Below are 19,773 nucleotides of genomic sequence, written 5' to 3' on the forward strand. Positions count from 1 at the left end.
TACACTCTTGGTATGTACTCCGCATTCTCCGGTTGACTCTGTAAAAATATTTTCCGAAGCCACGTGGCTGTGAGCTGGCAGTGAAGAATGAACGGTGAGGGCTGGGGGCTGGGGGTGTACGGGGAAGCGGTGACACAGCTCAGGCAGATCGTGTCACAGACATGACATGTTCATTCATAGCTTTGTCAGAGTCACCTTTAGGGGAAAGTCACCTTTGTCTTCTCCCACAGAAGAGGCTGCCATTCACGTTTTAATTTGCTGTTACATTTAGGAAAAAACAACAACAACAACAACATACAAGAAAATCATTTCTCTTTCTATGATCTGCTTTTCTCCCCCAGAGCTCCTCCTTCCCTCCTCCTCTTTCCCTGGGGAATTTGTTTCCCTCCTCGCCTCTGACACAGGACTCCGCCGCGCGCCCTTCCTGGGGCGAAGGCTGGGGCCTTCCAGAGCCGTGGGGGGCGGTGGGCTGTCTTGACTCCCCTGCTGGGCAGCTTGGAGTGTCTTATTCTGGCTGCTGACGGCTTCTGTTCACAAGGGAAGCCTGAGTTCTGGTTTCAGCCATTCGCATGTAGCTCTAGATTCGCCAGAGATCGTTTGGTCCTCACCCCTGAATAATTAAGAGACAAGAGCAGCAAAGATCCCTCAGGGTAGATTAGGAGAGAGTTCTGGTGCCCTGACGGGCGATGGGCGTTGGCCACCTGTTTACCTTCACTCAGGTGTTTGATTACGCCTCACAGTTAAGGGTCTTCAGCCACCTCCTTTCTTTAAGTATGAAACTAAAGGGACTGTCGGAAATTTTTTTTAGTTTGTCTTCTATTCAAGTCAAGGTCATCTATCAATAAGCAGGCCTATTTATTTAGTGTTCCAGATTTACTAAGAAATAACGACATGATCCCTATAGAGGAAATTCTAAATGTAGCCTATGTAAATGTATCAGGCAGGAAGGAAATTGTTGGGAATATTACCCTGTCTGTCCCTTTAATATCATAGAGGGCCCCTTCCTTCCAAATTCCTAAAGGTTTAGGAAAACATTCCCTTTCCCTGACCAAGTGTTGCTTCTCCTTTATATCAAATTAGCCTGAGGAGAGGCCAGTTTTATGCATCAAGATTCCAAATGTTTTTGAAAGAACAAAAGGTTTACCTCGATATGCCCTTCCTTTTACAGTGTTTCTGAGATAAAGATGGAAGATATTTTGTCTGTTCTGACACGGGATGATTGTTTTAAAGGGAGACGATGGGGAAGCCAGGTGAGTTTTATTATTTATCGTGTTTGCCACTAACAGACGTGACGCATTTCCTGATTTGGGGAAGCAGTGATTCTGAGTATGGGGAAGTTACTGCCTCTGTCGAGTAAAACGTGTATTTTAAGGACCATGAACATTAGGTGAGACCTCATCTTGATGGTGTTTTTTCTGTCTCTGCTCCTGGACATGTTTGCTGGGCTCATCCAGTTAACGGGCTCCAGTCCGTCCTGGGCGTCTGCCAGGCTGCAGCAAGCTCCCCGGAAAGGAGGGCTCATCCCAGGCCAGAATGAGTCTGGAGGCAGCGTTACACACTGAGCGCTGGTGGTCCCCCTCCAGATTATCAGCAAGGACACCTGGCTAGACCCGTCCACCCAGGACAGCGTGGAAAAAATAAATAGCTCGGAATCTCCGTTCAGACACACTTAGTTCATCCATTTTTTAACGTTCGCTATACACAGAGGAAGAGTGAAGTTGAGATCATTGAGAAGAAGAATTTTTATTATCCGTGCAGTTCCACATGGAGATCCTGAGCAGTTGCAGACAGCCCGGGACATCCTTTCCTGCTTCTTTTCCGAGGCTTCCCCCCTGCTCGGAATCACTCCCCCGCCTCCGCCCCCGGCTCTACCGCGTTACTCAGTGTATCACATGTACTTGTCAGTGTGTGTGTAATGATGTTGCTGTGTGTAATTTTGTCCATGAAATTTTAATTATTTGGATATTTTACATTTCTTTTCTGATGCCTGAGGATAGACTGGAAAGTCAGAGCCAAATAGATCAAGTTTAAGAGTTTCTTTTATGCATTAGCATGTGTCTTTATTTGGATCGATATTCTCCCTGAGGCAAGGACTCCATCTGGCTGACCCCGACTTAAGTTCTGTTCCAGAGAGTACCTCCGGAAATGTATCTAAGAAAAGGAGAGGAAATAATCAAGTGTCTGTTACCGCAGCGTGTGTTCCAGACCTGGGACTGTGCTAAGCTCTTTACACGCTTGGTCCCATTTCATCCTCTCAGCAGCCCTATAAGGCAGATGTTACTGTCCCACTTTATAGGTGAGGAAACCGAGGCTTAGAGAGCTGAAGGAACATTCACGAGGGCACAATAATCATTGATTCTCCTGGTGTGAAAGCAGGCCATCTAACTTCAAAGCACCTGTGCTTCACCATGTACCAATAAGCCTCTGTTAGTATTAGTTAAGCCAAGAAATTGGAACTAAAGTGCTTGTTAAATTGGGTGACGTTAGCCATTTTCATAAAGGTGAGATTTGGTCAGTAAATGGTACCACAGCAAAGATCCCCGTGAGCAAGAAAGTGATTAAGGACTCAGTTGATCAACACGTTATTTTAAGTGATATTTTAAGTGATATTATAGAACAACCGGGGCACCCGAGACTTTGGGCCATCCCATATTATCGATAGTCTGTTGTCAAGGGAACTGACCAGAAATGAGACACTCATTGGTCTCGGCACACTTCTCTGTCCTTTGGAAACTATTGCAAATTCTAGTTGGCGGGGGGTGGAAAGGTGGGGTGGGGGGCGGTGGTTTTCTGGGGGTTTTTTTTGGTTTTTTGGGGTTTTTTTTTTCAAATGTTCCCACGGCTATTTAATTATAGCCCCGGGACAGCTACGTGGGCTAAGCAGGGGCACCTGGGGAGCGGAGCTGTCTGCGGCGGCATGTAGCAGCAGGGTGGCCAGGAGCATGGCCTTAGGGCCCAGTTCCTCGTCTCACCAGCTGTGTGGCTTTGGGCCAGTCCTGGGCCTTCCTAAGGCTCATGAGTACATTTCTTCATGTGTACAACTGAGATAATATTAGTATTCTCAGAAGGAGATTGGAGGGTTGAGTAGGAAATAACCTGAAAGTCCCAACACAGGTAGCAAAGGGTATTCATTATTATTACTATTATTATTATTATTTTGTTACATCAGTTAGTAGCAGATGTGGAATTAAAGTCCAGACTCATTGACATGAAGCCCAGCGCCTTTTTTTGCTGTTTCACACTAAGTGGAAAATTGGCATCTGCCTGCTCTCCAGAAATAAGAGCAAGCCGCAAAATTACAAAATGAGATGGTAAAGGTTTGAATAATCTAGTCTTACACTGTTTCCAGGACCGGCTTTGGTGTCAGTATTTACCCCCTGAACACAGCCCAGTTCTCTCCCGGGTGCCAATGGTCGTGTGCCCCTGTGCATCCCTGGGGAAGCTGTGGACGGGTTCGGGGCCCCTCCGGCAGGACGCTTCCCCAGAGCAAGAGAACGTTCCTCTGCTCTTTCGGGGGACAAGCCACAGCCATTCTGTTAACATCTGCCCTTCTGTGGCCTGGCAGCCCCAGTTCCTCTCCTTAAGCCTTTTCTGTGGCCTGAGGCCAGCCTTGAAGACTGGCTGGGGCTTGAGGAGCCTTCATAAGGTCGTGGGTGAGAGCCGGGGCCCAGAGTCGGACAGACCTGGGTTCGAGTCCTTGCTTTATAGCCAGCCGTTCTGCAACCTTGAGCAGATTATCTCCTCCTCCCCAGCCTCAATTTTCCCATCTGTAGAATGAGGACAGCACGAGTACCCATCCTGGAGGGTTGCTGTGAGGTTTAAATAAAACGAGGCCCAGCATGCTCTGCACACCCTGGGCCATGTGAGTTCACCTCAATCCTGAGTTGCTGCTCAGATGGACAGGATGTTTTGATATTTTTAAGGTCTGGTGGTCTTTGGTTTTAAAAAGAAAAAGTGCTAATCAAGGTTGGGCTTTCACCGACACCAAAATAACTGGTTAACTTAGAAAACTCAACTAATCATGCCAGGTTCTAGATGTTACGTCCATAAACACCACTTGTTTGACCAAATTTACCTTTAAGTCAGAGGACAAAGAAAAACGAAACTAAATTGACTTCATTACTAATTATCTCATGGATATACAGCCTGAAAGAGTATATTATGTGCATGACTCATGTGAATAGTAAAGAGAATAAAGTAAATGCTGGCTACAACTTTTAATTCTGGGGGGTTTTTTACAGCTTTTTTTCTCTTTTTTAAAAAATTTATTTATTTATTTATTTTTGGCTGCATTGGGTCTTCGTTGCTGCACATGGGCTTTCTCTAGTTGGCGACAAGTGGGGCTACTCTTCGTTGCAGTGTGTGGGCTTCTCATTGCGGTGGCTTCTCTTATTGCGGAGCACGGGCTCTAGGCGCGCAGGCTTCAGTAGTTGTGGCTCGCGGTCTCCAGAGCGCAGGCCCAGTAGCTGTGGCTCATGGGCTTAGTTGCTCATGTCCCGCGGCATGTGGGACATTCCTGGACTAGGGCTCGAACCTGTGTCCCCTGCATTGGCAGGCGGATTCTTAACCACTGTGTGCCACCATGGAAGCCCTTAATTCTGTTTTTTTGTTTTTTGTTTTTTTTAATTAATTAATTTATTTATTTTTTGTCTGTGTTGGGTCTTTGTTGCTGCACGCGGGCTTTCTCTAGTTGCAGTGAGCAGGGGCTACTCTTGGTTGCGGTGCGCGGGCTTCTCATTGTGGTGGCTTCTCGTTGCGGAGCACGGGCTCTAGGCGTGCAGGCTTCAGTAGTTGTGACACGTGGGCTCAGTAGTTGTGGCTTGTGGGCTCTAGAGCGCAGGCTCAGTAGTTGTGGCGCACGGACTTAGTTGCTCCGCAGCATGTGGGATCTTCCCGGACCAGGGCTCGAACCCGTGTCCCCTGCATCGGCAGGCGGATTCTTAACCACTGCGCCACCAGAGAACTCCCTTAATTCTGTTTTAAATACGGTATGTCTTAATTGGTATCCTCAGTGTGGGCAGTTCTCTCTGGCACACAGGCCGGGGCCGGGCAGATGAATGTGGGCTCAGTAGCTGGGCCTTCTACACACCGAGCCAGACACCTCATCGTAATGCCCGTCTTCACCCAGCTTGGTTGAAGGCCATTGTAAATGTCCTTTGGCATATACATTTTGGGGCTTCTGTGAACAGAACGCAAGCGAGTGAAGCATCTGTAAAATGTATATTTCATATTTAGGTATATAAAATATATATGGCTACGTCTGGGTGCGCGAATGTTCAGCCGCCTACAAAGAGAATAAATGTGATCTTTCAACTTGACTGGGAAGTGCTCAGAAGGTTCTAGGGACCGCGGGGGTAAAACTCAGCTTGGCAATAAAATGATTAAAACAAAATCCTTCCATTTAGTTTAAAAATGCCTTAGAAGTTGGCGATTTCAAGACACATGCTCCAAATAACCAGCCCCCCCCCCGCCACCCCGCCCGCGCCCAGCTGCTACCACCTAGAACTTTGTACAACAAAAATAATCCAGCCCAGCTGTCTAAGACTCATCTGTTGCCTCTTGATAGGCATGAATTTTCATCTTCACGGTATAAACACAAACCCCAACATGTTTTTCCTAAAAGTTTTTTGTCCTATGAAATACATCTGTAAACTCATCCTAACAAAACGCTCACTGGCATGGTGAGAGATTAAAATAAGATCACAAGCCCCTAGCCTAGTTTTTGTGGATTGTCTCTTCTCTCCAAGATCAGTGGGGTCTTTACAGAAAAAGGGTATTGAATGCGTCTAGACCTTTGGAAATGTTATTTTTCTAAACGACCCACAGTCTGCTAGTTGCAAGTTGCTTCATTAAGCAGGACTAAGTCTGCGTCTTTGAGGGTGGGAGAGCCGGTCCTGCGGGATGTGCCCTCCGGGGTCTGACCCCCTCTCATTATGGGAGCATTTACCTGTCTGGGGCTGAGCCAGCACTGCATGACTCTGCTCCCTGTGTCTTCAGTTTAAATTCAGACTGTCCTCCCAAGAAGACAGCTGAAAAATACTCATTCTCAAGAGGGGCAATTTTAAAATAAAGTATTTCTGGAAGTGGCAGGGTAAGACCTGCTTTCTCCTAAGTATATTATGTTTTCTGCCATTAACTTTTTCTTATATTCTACTAAAGTGACCTCATCATTTCAAACATGTGAACCTAGTTTTATTGCGTTTTTTTCCACATATTTCACTAGTATACACACTCACATTATACGTATGTATATATGTAATTTTTTTTTTTTTTTTGGTTGGGAAGAAAAGATACCTCATTTTGAAACCTAAAGGGGGAAATAAGAAAAGCCCTTTGTAATATATTGCCATATTATCACTAAATCCCCTGACAGTTGTGACACAGAAGCAAGTCACCTGTCACTTAAGCTTGAGGTCTCTTTAATTTTCTCCTGGAATTCGCACCAGGCTGTCTTTAATTTGAGGCCTTTATTGGAATTCTGAAACCTCTCTGCCTCCCTGGCTCTCAGATCTATTCTGAGAGCTGTTACAGAATGTATACAGTAACCAACAGAGGGATTGGAGAGGGCTGCAGCTCTGTTTATTTAACACTCTAGAGGGATTTTTGTGCTTATTCGGTCCTGGCTGCCCGGCTTTCAATATCGCTTTGACAACCATTCTGCCCTTCTCATTAATTTTAAACAGTTAAAACACAGGAAAAAGAGGAAAAAGTTTTCATTATTAAAGTGCTTTACTTTTTAATAACAGAGGATTCTGTCCGCCAGGGGAAAGGGCATCCTTGCTAATTTCACATTCATATTAAAAAAAAAAAAAAACGCAAGGAAGGTGACAGTTTCGCTGCTGAGGTGGCTTAACGAAAGGAGGGCAGCAAAAAAAAAAAAGTTTGCATTTCACATCAGTTAAGAGGGTAAAAAAAAAAAATCCTTGTTAATGACAACAGCAAATGTCCACTTTCGTAACACAGCTCCTGAGTGACTTTTCTCTTGACATTTGAGTGGATAAAACCCTTAGGGGGACCATGTACCGTGAAATCAGCTAGACTGTCATCAACCAAACAGGTAGCAGGAATGATTTGACTAAACTAAAAACATTTTCAGGTTGTTAAGTCTCTATTAACACAGAGACAAATGTCTCTCCGAAGAAGGAGGCTTTTTCTTCTCCTCCCTTTATTCTTTCTCCGGCAGCTTTAAATGTGAAAAAGACCGGGGTGACGGGGTTAGGGTCGGTCAGCCAGACCCAGGGGCTCGCACCCTGTCCTCTACAGGAGTTAAAAGGAGCATGAGCTGGGTCTCACACTGGTGAGACCCACACTGGGGGGTGAGTATGGGTAGAGCTTAATTAGCACCATCCAAAGAATCAACATCTTTGGGGAGGCACATTAGCCAAATCCGGTTCTTTTGGATGTTGGTTTCACGTTCAATAGAAAACATTTGTGTTAAGATACAGGAAACAAAAGCCACTTGTTTCTAGGGGGATATAAAGAAAGGAAATCTTTTCTCTGGGGTTGCTAAAGGCTGAAAAGAAAAGAAGTTTTTATTTTCCTCATATTTTCCATCTGTAAGGTCTTCTGTGCAGACAGATGTGAGTTCTTACAGAGGGACTGTTGGCTGCAAAGGTCCCTGCCATCCTCTTGAATGTGGCTTGCTGGAGCAGCCCACTCCTCAGTGGGTTCCTGGGAACTCAGCACAGAGGTCTGGGCTGAAAGAGTGAATCCGAAACACTCAGAGTCTGAACCTCCTAGGAATGAGGAAGCATGCTCTACGATTCAAGGACAGACTAACCTGTGGTCAGGTGACTGTGGGATGCTCTTAGACAGGAATGGCCAGGCTTCCACCGATGAGTATAAGGCAGGCGAGGAGATTGAAGGCGTAAGCGGGCCATACAAGATTCCTTTAAAAACTGCTTGTGTCCAGTGATGTTTTAAATGCCTGAATTGGACTTGGAAAATTCCAAAGTGTCTCCAGTAGACTTTGATTTTGAACATGAGTCATAAGAGGCCAGGAAGAAAAGTAAATAAGTAAATAAAGAAGAGACATGATCTGCTCCCTCACAAAGCCATCCTCATCTTTGCTTGACTTTAGCATCTTTATCGCGCCCTTTTTTTCCCTAGTAATATTGAAAGGATTACCCTTGTTGGCCCCTCTGTGGTTACTGTGTGATTTTACTGTTATTAAATCTGTTATAAACTGCTTCATTATTCCTGACTCTGACTGTCTCTCCTTTAATCCTGCCGTCACCCTCCCAGAAACCCCGCTCCGTTGGCCCCCAGGAAATCCGAGAGCGAGCCACGGTCTTGCAGACAGTATTTGAAGATTACGTGCACTCCAGTGAGAGGACGGTCTCCGGGGCCAAGAAAGGTCGGTCGATTTCTTAGGTGATTGTGGATGGATAACCCAGCAGGGCATCGTCCCCACCTCCACCTGCACGCCCCCCAGACAGGTCGAGAGGCCAACCAGGCGTCTTTGTTCAGCAGCAAGAGCCTTCAATCTCCCTAATTCTGCAGGGTTTGGGACCAGGCACGGAAGGCTTTAAAGTGATATTAAATGTTAATTTCATCCTTCCCCGTGTTTTGCACAAATGAGGCTTTATCCTGGCTTACATCAGGACTAGAGCTTTGACCCAACAACTTGGATCTCAGGGATCCATTTTTCTCTTTCTTTGAAAACCAGATAGAAGAGATATGACACGTCAGTAGAAATAGTTGTCGAGATGGAAGTTAGAGATGAAGGCAAGGGCTGGAGTTATTAGAGCAAAGCAGTTCCTATTTGAAAGTACAAAGAAAAATGAGAAAGAACAGTGCTGAGGAAGGGCCATAGGCCATGAACCCAATTCCTGGGAAATTTACAAAAGAGTTAGGTATTAATTTAATATTCAGTGCCTTTATAGGATAAGTTGGCCCCTGGGATCACCAGGCATTAAGGGTGGACTCAACAGTTCACCGTGAGCGCTGAACAGAGCACGGGAGAAGGGAGCTTAGAACAGCTGCGTGTCTTTCATGCTGGAATGTGTGTGTCTTGGCTAGTGACTTACCCCCATGTTGGGGGATCCAGAGTTCTTTTTGATAGTTACCTACTATTTTGAGAAGAATGCCAGGCTGGCTTACCAATAGATAAACACTATAGAATCCTTTCTTTTCTTCTTTTTATGAAATGAATCTTTAAAAAAAAACAACAACATTCCTTTAACAAATATTTATTGAATTGGGCGCCGTTCCAGGTGCTTGGGATACACCAGGGATCAGAACAGACAAAAATTGTCACCCTTAGAACATTCTAGTGGGGGAGCAGAAGATGAATGTAATAAACACAATAAGTAAATTACGCATAAATTAGATAGTCTAGGGAAAGGTGATGAGAACGATGGAGAGGAACAGAGCAAGTGAGGGAGACGAAGGGGTGAGGGCAGAGTGAGCCCTGTCCTGAAGGTCAAGAGGGGCCACCCCGTGGCTCTGACAGAGGGCGTCCAGGCAGGTTGGGGCGTGGGGGTCAGAGTGCACGGGAACTCCAGGACGGCAGTGTGGCTGGAAGGAGGGGAGGGGTGGCAGAGGAAGGGCGTGGAGGCCATCCAGGGACCACGAGTGGAAGGGGAACCATTGGAGGGCTTGGGGCAGAGGTGTGGTCTGACAGGTCTGAAAAGGTCACTTGCTGCTGAGTGAGAACAAACTCTGGGGGCAAGGGTGGAGGCTGGGAGACTGGCTGCCAGGCACTTATGGTCATCTGGAAATAGATGACAGAAATAAGTTAGTCAGCAAGTATTTGCAAGTGCCTGTTACATACCTTAGCACGTCATAAAGGCAGTCCTTAGTTAGGCAGTCCTTAATCAGAACTACCCAAGATGAGAGATGAAGTCCCAGTAATTGCCCCATAACTGCTGATAAATAATTAGCGTGTATTCCAGTCTGGTTTCTGATAATATCCTGTCCTAACGTTTCCCTGAAGTGAATTCAGCAACTCCTAAGGCTCCTCCTGAGAACCTGCCCTTAAAGATGCACTGGAACATTCTGTCAAGAGGAATAGAATGTTTGTCTCAGTGGAACTTTAGAGTTTGGTCATTTGTTGAAAGTTAGGCAACGTCAGCTTTCTGTACGATGCATAATCAAGTGTTTGCAGCAGGATTTCAGGGTTAATAGCAGAGTTGCAGTGAAGAGAAAGAACACCATCATTACGATGTCGGTGTCAGAGGTAATTTGGATATTCTAGCGAGCCTACAACTGTTTCAACGTGGCTGGGTCATCAGAGTAAAAATTACAGTGAATAGTCCGTAGAGAATGCGGTTTTGTGTTTTCTCTCGTTATCGTTACCATTGCGCTTTATACCAAGAAACAGACAGAGTTACTTGCCTTCTTTTTAAAGGATGTTGGAGTGGGGCCAGTCCCCAACGTTTATGTACCAAGAAGGAAATAAATGTTTCATCTTTTAAGGAAACTGCCTGTAGAAGATCTCGGTCACCCCACAGCAGACGTTAGGTTCTCCCCTATTCTTCTCTCTCCTCTTACTTAGGATTGAGTTCTGGAGGTTTGGGAAGAATATACATATAATTGCCACACCCCAGGAGTTGACACTGTCTTTTGCATTTCAATCTGCATATGCAAATTCCCCACTACTGACTTGCTTCCCTTTTATGCCATTTCAGAACCCACCTCATGAATAATTAACAAAGCAGCTGGGTTTTGCCTTCACGGCAGAAACCTAGTTGGAAACTGGGCCAAGTGTGCATTTGTTTTCCTTTTGTATTTTCTGACCCAGTCATTGCTAATGACCTGAACTTTATCGTGGTCAGTTTCCAGAAGCAGTTACCCCTTTTTCCCCTCATGTCTTGCATCTTGTAGCTAGAGCTTCAGGTGGTAAAAATTGTGGTAACCTAAGTTTGAACTCCAGAGTCCTGAACAAAAATTTCAGAAAGCGGAGTCCTCTACCTGCACAGCGCCACTTGCCCTGCGGTTCGAGCCGCTCTGCCCTGAAGAGCAAGGGCTACACATGTAGGGCTTGTGCCTGGCTCCGGAGGGATGCTTCTCGAAGTCAAGAAAATGCAAACTACTGAAATCATCCCTCTCGCCTCAGTGTGATCAGAGGGAGGTTGGCTTCTTGGCCAAATGCTTTGTCTTTAAGAGAATTAGAGCAAGCAGCCTCCTTTCCCCCTTTCTTTGGGTGGTCGTCGCTGTTGATGTGCCGCGTAGGAAAGTGCAGCGCGCCTTCTCTGTACAGACGCGTGCTCTTCTCGGGCAGCGGTGGGGTCGGGAGGAGCGCGGATGAGCTGCACCTTCCAGGCTGGAGTTTTGCTCTGTTCTGCCTCCTTGACCCTAAGCCTCATCTGCAGGATGCCGCTCTTCCTGGTCAGATGTCCGAGGGTACATTTGGTTTTATTGCTCAAAAGGACAGAATGTCCTTGGAAGGTATTTTGAAATAGATTTCCCTTAATTCTGTCATCCTCTGGCTCTGAAGTGGGACTTGGTGACGTGCCAGTGCCTGCTCTGATTGGCTAGAGCATCATCCGTCTTCCCAAATAAATGCCTCCTTTCAGGACTTCTCGCCTTTCCGCTCGCCTCGGGCCCACAGCCCTCTTCCTTCCACGCGTTCCTGGTGCGGCCAGCAGGGCCACTTCCTGCCCCTTGGAAGGTCCTACAGACAGCTGCGCTCCGTCTGAGGTTCCTGCTTCTCTGAGTGGGCCCAACCTGGGAGTCCGTGCGTGTATGTGAGGACGACCAGCTGTCGCTGTCCCCAGCGAGACAGGAGCCTTGAGGACGGGGAGGCTTAGTGCAAGCAGGCAGTGGGAGATGCTGCCTGACGAGTTGTCGAGGGAGAGAACTCTCCTGCCGTTTCTTGGCGAACTCATTATCCCCGTACAGCTGTTAGTTGAGCACCTACCTCTCCCAGGACAGAGGCTCTCCAGCCTCAGCTCTCAGGATTGGTGTAGAGAAGAGGAATCTTCTCTGACCTGCTAATCTGCTCAAGCACAAGAGTGAGATGAGTGAGGAGGCCTGGGCCAGTATCGGGGTAAATGAGATTTTAGAGGTGCAGACTCTTTGCTTTGGCCTGGCGTGGTTCCAGTCTGCTTTTTCTGTCTAGAGTAAATGTTGGGGGTTGGGAAAGAGAGGGAGCTGGAGAAGAGGCTGGCGTCTCCAGGGTCGCGATAGTTGTAGAGCTTTCCCCTCTGAGGACTTGAATATGTGTCAGAACCCTCCAAACAGCACGGACCATTTGAAGCGTTAAAGATTTTCCTTGAAAAACCTCGTCCCCAGTCATTAAAAAGGGGAGTAAGCACAGATTTAAGAGAGGGGTACAGTGGAGTTGCCTTGGTTATTATTTCTCATCGATTGGGAAAAGGAGTTCACTTTGCTCGGTAAATAGAGCTTTGACGGGTTCCCAGGATCCTTCCAGGAGCTGATCTGCTAAAATGACACTTTTTATTACTGTTCATAAACGCCAATCTCCAGGTGCTGCTGGGATATTACGTTTAAGCTGTGGGCAAACTTGCCAGTCCAGTGGCTCAACAAGCGAGGGCGAGAGAGGCTGGTGTTTAGTGCCTGCTTCCATCAGAAGCACTGTAGGGCGGGGCTCCGGGGGAAGTAAAGTCAGTGGGGATGGAGATGGGGAACAGTCCCAAGGGTCCCCGCCTGCCCTGTTGGAGTGAGACAAGGGCAGACACTTGAGTGTCACTGTTACCGGGAGACATTTAAGGGGAACGAGGTATAGGAAGATGATTCCTCAGAGGAGCGCCCAGGGGCTTCCCTGGCGGCCCAGTGGTTACGACTCCGAGCTTCCAGGGCAGACGCACAGGTTCGATCCCTGCTCGGGGAACTAAGATCCCACAGGCCGCGTGGCGTGGCCAAAAAATTAAATAAATTAATTAAAATAAAAATAAATTTTTTAAAAAAGGAGTGCCCAGTCAAGGGGCAGCCAGAGCGCCACCCTCCTGGGAACCGCCTGTGACCAGTGCCGGGTTGAGGACAAGGGCCTCTTTCTTAACTTTAAAACAGGACCGAAACTTTTCGTGATGGACTGTCTGAGGGACAGCTCTACACCGCTGGCAGTCCTCAACAGATGAACTGTCTTGTGGGCTGTTTTAGAAATTTAATACTTTTCTTTCTCTTTAAAATTCTATTATTGCTTCCGTTTTTACACATTCTTTGAAAGGGTAAGAAACCCCGTATCGATCAATTCTGGATGTGTTAGCACAAATTCGGTTTTAAAATCCCATGAGTATATGGAGAGCTGATGTCAGTGATTCCTCCAGATGGGCAGATGGAGGTGGCACTCTGGGCGGAGAGAGTGTTTACAGTAATGGTAATGTACGGTAATAATAAACATAAGGGCAATCATAATAAAGCCTTGTGAGCCTTTTAAATTTTGTGACATTTGCATGTATTACCTATTCGAAAAAATAATAATTCGATTAGGGAAAAATTTTCCCAATATAAAGGTCTAATGATTTCATTTTTCATAAGAAGATGGTATACATTGATCCTGTCTTAGTTTCTTCACTCATTCTCTCATTCATCCATTTATACAACAAAAACCTGCTGTGTGCCAGGTACTGTGCTAGACCCCAAGACTATAATGAAGAAGGAAACAGGACCCTCCCCTCTAGGTTTATTACAAGCTACACAGTAAAATGTGAAATTTTATTGGGTTTATTCATTGTGGCTGGTAGACTTACTTATTTTTAGAAAATTTAAAAAAATACACAAGTATAGCTTTAGGTTGTTGATGCTTGTTGTGCTGTCCTGGTTGTGTGTCCATCGTGGCCCGGCAGGGTGAACTGCGCAGGGCAGCCCTTAGGCTGGGGCAGCTGAGACCCGTCCTGACCGCCTCCCGCCCTCTCGCTGTCTTTCAGCCCTGCAGTCCTTCATCCGGGCCTACGCGACCTACCCCCGGGAGCTGAAGCACATCTTCCACGTCCGATCGCTCCACCTCGGGCATGTGGCTAAGAGCTTCGGGCTAAGAGATGCCCCTAAAAATCTCAGTGCCTTGGCCACAAAGAAGAAGAAAGCAAACCTGAAAAGGTAAGTGGGCTGAATTTGTCCTGTGACAAGTGGCTGAGGGTCAGGTGGGTATGGAGAACTCTGTCCAGATTGGCAGATTGTTGAGATGGTGTGGGGGGCTGCTGTGTGCCAACTTGGGCTTTTGTGGTAAATTATCACCAGTATCTGCCCTTCTCTCAGTATGGTGAGTGCTTGGAACAGCTGGAAAAATACCTAATCTGAATGCTTTTAAGGCACTTGCAGAAATTCGGTGACGTCTCCTGGTGGGTCCAGAGTAGTGGGGGTTATTGGAACAGCAAGAGTGCCCACGCATAGAGTAACTCAGGGGCTGTTCACACTCGGAGCTCCAGATGCTCTGTGGTCCACCCTGGAAAGCTTCAGGGACTTGAAGGAAGACTGTGGTGTGTTCCGTGAAACTCTGCTGCGGCCGCAGGGCTCCCGCAGGCTGGCTGGGCGTGGGGGCCAGGCCCGGGGCTCCCAGCGCCGCGTGCTGCTCTCCTTGGTGCTGACACTCACCTCCAGCGTTGAGCACGTGTAGGCCAAGTGCAGTGGCCTCTTCTCCCTCCGCCCCCTGCTCCCCACCCCACCCTCCCCCAAAAAAACACGTGAGGAACCGTCCAGAGTCAGAGTGAGAAGTGTTGCCCTGCAGGTAGGGCACTGGGCTCCGAGTCCATCTTCAGTTTCAAGAGGTCCTGAGATGATTTCCCTCCACAAAATGCAGTTGTAAAAGGTCTCTTCCTCTCCCCAAAGACAGGGTATTCATGGGAATTCCCTGGCGGTCCAGTGGTTAGGACTCGGCCCTTTCACTGCCACGGCCCTGGGTTCAGTCCCTGGTCAGGGAACTAAGATCCCGCAAACCACATGGTGCAGCCAAAAAAAACACACGGTGTTCTTTTAGTACCAGCCCCAGCCCTTTGCGGGAACTAGAGTTTCTTAGGTACCAGGAGCTGCTTTTATGGGGGATTTGGGGCAGATCATTGTTTCTGCTTGCTAATTACAAATGCCAGTATATCCTTGCCCTGCCACTGAGCACCTGTGGGCAGTACCACACTCTCCTACGTGTCCCAGCACAGTGTCTGTCTCGCATGTTCACCGAGAAGAGCCGGTCACGTCATCAGCCTCATCAGGGCCCAGGTTCTCTGGTTGAAATGACAGAGGGAGATGCCCGCCCAGTGCAGGGAGACGGCTGTTGGAGTTAGGGGGCTTGGCCTTCGGTTCCAGCTCCAGCCTGACGTGAGCTTGTGAGCTTTGGGCCGTGTCTTTGCTTAATTTCTCAGAGCCTCATTTTCTTCAGCTACAAAAGGGAAAAGGAAATCCACGTTTTTAGCCACTTCAGAAGAATCAGAATTAGGTGATACATGTGACTGTGCCTTTTGAACCATGAAGGGCCATCCAGGTGAAACACCTTAGGACAGAGAGCTGGAGACCAGCTGAGTTAAGATTCCAGAACATCCAACTGGATCTGTCCAGGGACTTGGCACTTAGAAGGCTCTTTATAATGGATAAAAGGTTGCCTAATTCTACTTCCCATTTTGGAATTTTTAAGATGCTTGGTCTTTTTTCTTATAGTAATCCCTCTTATATAGGGCAACACTCCAGTGATTCTGTGAGGCAGGCATTTCCCCGCACGCTGTCCTCCGATGCCCGGACAAGACTGAGACACGTCCGGCTCTGGTTTCTTCCAGGCGGTTTTGAGGTGCAGAGCGTTGCCTGCTGCCACACTCTACCTGTCCTGGGCAGGACTGCAGCCAGAGACCCCTCTGCTCGAGCCGGGTCCTCCCAGAGGGAGAAGGTGCCTCGGCTCCACTCCAGATTTGGGACTGCCATGCACCAGAGTTAGGTTCCTGCCTTTAGGTTTGGGGTAGCTGGCATCTGTACACAGTAACTGGTTTTAAGTATGTGACAAAACTGTGAGGCTCGCAGTCAGGTCTGGAACGACCTCCTAGTGATCTGGAAGCCTGGCCGTCCTGTCCCATCGTCTCTAAAACGCCGACACCTGCAGGAGGTGGGGATCCATCTGCCACATGATCCCTGGTAAGAAACACGTATTTTGTTTATTCTTCTTCCTGCAAGTAAATGTGACCCCAGTATTTTATTGTCAGCAGCTGATCTACCTTTGCAAGCATTAATAGCAGCTCTTCAGACTGGGTATGCCCAGCCCTCACCCAGGGAAGGCACAGGCGGAGGCTCGAGGCGCTGGGGGTCGGGGGGGGGGGGGCGGACTCGGAGCCAGCATTGTCCTTACCTTGCGAAGCCGCCAGGGAGAGAGCAAGCCGCCGCCTCCCGCTTCAGCTGACCCGCGCTGGCAGATGGGCACCAGGACGACGATACCCCTGTGAGCAGGGGATTTAACAGGGCTTTATTTAGGGAAGAATGGGCTGATTAGCCGATAAAGAGCATGTAAGATGGTATGGGGCAGCCTTTGATGTCTGGCTGGCGCGGCAGGGAGCCGGGTGGTGAGTGACAGCAGCGTGTCACGCGATTACTCCGCCCGTGACAGTGCCGCTCTCCGTTCTTGCCATGTCACCACTCTGTTACAGCTACTTTTTCCGTTGTCACGCCCTTCTTTTGAAGGCATTTCTCCCCACACTCCTTACACCCTCCCGCCCCACCCCTGCCTTGCTAATGCAGACGGGCACTCAAGGATACAGTAGGTACCTTTCTTATTGGGGGAGATCTTGTCACTCCTGGAGGAAGAATGGCTTTGCAGCTAATCTGCACATGGACCGTATCACTGTGGTCGGGGAAGCGGCAGAGAAACTTGACAGATTCTCCGCACCTCAGTCAGGGCTCGAGCCAATGCCAGTCGCCGCTTTTTAAGGAACAGGAAAGAAAAGTCCATTAAACCCCACACAAGTGTGGAGAGTTATGCTGTGGCCACAATGATTGTCCTGAGCCGAGGCGTCTCCTCTGAAATCCATCTGTCAAGGAAGAGAATGGGTTCCTTGGGTTTTGTATGGGTGGGTAAAATAATAGCACTAAATTCTCCAAATTATTCTGCATTCCATTTTATGGTGTTTACTGCCTAGAATAATTATGTTATGTGCAAACCTCTGATATCTGCAAACCAAATTTATGAGACCGTAAGCAAAATCCTGTCTTGCCTGCCATCCCCAAGCAAGGAGTTCACCCGGGTATTAGCGGATGAGGCCAGGGCAGGTTAGGCTTGGAGACTACCGGGCATTTCTATGCAGTGACAGAGGGAACTTTTATCTCGTCTATATGCCTTTATTCCTTTACTGGACCACTTTTCAGAAAAAGGAAGAAAAGAGTTAATGTCCCCAAATAAGGTCTTAATCAGCAGGTCTCTCTCTGTCTCCTTTTTGAGTCCTCAGTTCTGAAGGGGAACAGTAAGTGTCTTCCCCCTGCGCACAGAAGCACAGGGTCACGAGCACTCTTCTGCCACCGACACACAAGCCTGTCAGAACAGCCCCCCACCCCAGATACCTACATATCCACGCACACAGGGAGTCGGTGCTGTTGGTAAAATTTTGAATGGCCCCTTAGCAACATCCATCACGAACACAGCATTTTCCTTCCGTGAAATGCAGTTCTGATTTTGAAGCTAGGTAGATTCAGCAGTCCCTGAGAAGCAAAGGTAACATACCTTCCAAAATTTCCATCTTCCCAGGAGACGCTGAGACCCAGCGCTGTCTGCTCTGGGAGGGCAGAGCTGGGTTGTTCGCCAGGGTGTCTGTCTGTCTGTCTAGGCAGTCACACATGTGAGTAGAACCTGTCCAGGACCAGTGAGCAGACAACTTCCTCATCCGTTTGACACTCTGTGGTCACTGGTTCAAGGATATAGAAAGTAATGAGCCTTAAAGTCTTAGTGTTACGGTGGCAATGTGAAAGGGCGAGTCTGTTGGGTTTAAACCACCCTATCTCGTTTGGATTATATGCTATAATTGTAAGTTTACTTCCCCCCAAACAGTTTAGTTTGCAGCTACCTAAGGCTGGTCTCACCACTGGCTTCTACCGTCTGGGTCTTTCTGAAGTTCTTCTTCGTGCGTAGAAGATTTCTTTGTATAAATGTTCTCAAACCAGCCCGGCTAAGTGTTACCTGGTAGTTCTCATTTGATCAAAAAGTAGAGCTGTGTGATCCCTTAGTGCTTACTGGGTCCGGGTATGCTTGGTCAGGGCTCAGCAGGCTGGGATCCGTCGTGGAAGGGGACATGGGGCTGGTCCCCTGGGGCCTGGCCTCACATCCTAGCCACCATACCCAGCACGACAGAGCATGTCCTTCACCTCTGTTACTTCCAAAGTTCTACGTTTAGTGTATTTGTTAAAATAAGGAAACATCCTTAGGGAGGTCATTCTTGCCAGACTTTTCTCATCTGTGAAATGCTTTATCACTGAAGTTCAAATCAGAGATTTTGTAGACCTCCACTTCAGGGTCATTTTTCACCTTTTTTTTTTTTTTTTTTTTTTTTTTTTGCTTTTTATTTATTTATGTTTCTCTTTTTTCATTGAAGGATAGTTAATTTACAATGTTGTGTTCGTTTCAGGTGTACAGCAAAGTGACTCAGTTATACATATGTATTTATATATTCTTTTTCAGATTCTTTTCCATTATAGGTTATTAAAAGGTACTGAGTATAGTTCCCTGTGCTCTACAGTAGGACCTTGTTGTTTACCTGTTGTATAGTAGTGTATATATGTTAATCCCAAACTCTTAATTTATCTCCCACCCCCCCATCCCCTTTGGTAACCACAAGTTTGTTTTCTATGTCTATGAGTCTATTTCTGTTTTGTAAATAAGCTCATTTGTATCATTTTTTTAGATTCCACATATAAGTGATAAGTGGTGTTATGTGATATTAGTCTTTGTCTGACTTACTTCACTTAATATGATCATCTCTAGGTCCATCCATGTTACTGCAAATGACATTATTTCATTTTTTTTTATGGCTGAGTAGTATTCCATCGTATACGTATGTACCACGTCTTCTTTATCCATTCCTCTGTCGATGGACACTTAGGTTGCTTCCATGTCTTGGCTATTGTGAATAGTGCTGCTGTGAACATAGGGAGGCATGTATCTTTTCAAATTACAGTTTTCTCCCATTTTTCATCTTTGAAGGCCTTTGCTCTGTCCCTCTCTGTGATTCTCACTCTCACTTTTTCAGTAATTATTAAATAACTTGTGAGAGTTACTGTGTTGAGTAGACTCTAGTTTGAGAAGTTCATACCCCCATCAGCCATCTCCCTGCCCCTCCACTTGTTTCTTAAATGCTGACTGTGGGAGTGTCACGCAGTGATTAAGAGTCTGGGTTTTACCCACACAGGCATCTGGGTTGGATCACTTACCGTTCCTGTTCCTCAGTCCCCTCACCTCTCAGAGAGTGGCACGGAGCCTCGCAGTGTTGTCTGGGGATCAAGCAGGTGACGAGTACAAAGCATCGACACAGTGTCTGGGACATGAACACGGGGGAGCATTTGTGGAGGTGGTGACCCAGACAGGAGCGTTGGTTCTTCCCGCCGGCCTTCATCACACTTAGAAGCGTCCCTGGAACGGAGAGAGTGAACCTGTCATTAACCTTTTAGCACCTCCCAGTTCTCTTATCAGGAGCCACCTTGAAAACGCAGAGCTGGTCCCCTCCAAGACGAGCATGAAGATACTGCAGCTGCATCTCCCCGCAAAGCAATATTCTCATCATTAGGAGCAGCTTGCCTGCCAATTTTTACGTGGCATTTACAGCCTCCCTGATGTCACTTAATTAGCTGAAGGCAAACCTGGAATCTTGCCCACTGGGAAAATTCTCCCGATTTCCCTGAGCCAGTCATCGTTCTGTA

General features: G+C 47.3%; 1 protein-coding gene across 3 annotated transcripts in view; it reads left to right on the top strand.

Annotated features, from left to right (window-relative positions):
- The window catches only part of DDX31 (DEAD-box helicase 31), a 72,780-nt gene that overhangs the window by 41,719 nt on the left and 11,288 nt on the right, over positions 1–19,773 (top strand). For all 3 annotated transcript variants that reach the window (XM_068553931.1, XM_068553932.1, XM_068553933.1), the window contains 3 exons: positions 1,169–1,250; positions 8,245–8,356; positions 13,833–14,001. In XM_068553931.1, the coding sequence (XP_068410032.1) occupies positions 1,169–1,250; positions 8,245–8,356; positions 13,833–14,001 (363 nt within the window). The remainder of the gene's footprint in view (positions 1–1,168; positions 1,251–8,244; positions 8,357–13,832; positions 14,002–19,773) is intronic.

Source organism: Eschrichtius robustus, chromosome 10 (assembly GCF_028021215.1).
Source record: "Eschrichtius robustus isolate mEscRob2 chromosome 10, mEscRob2.pri, whole genome shotgun sequence".
In the NCBI taxonomy this organism is placed as follows: domain Eukaryota; kingdom Metazoa; phylum Chordata; class Mammalia; order Artiodactyla; family Eschrichtiidae; genus Eschrichtius; species Eschrichtius robustus.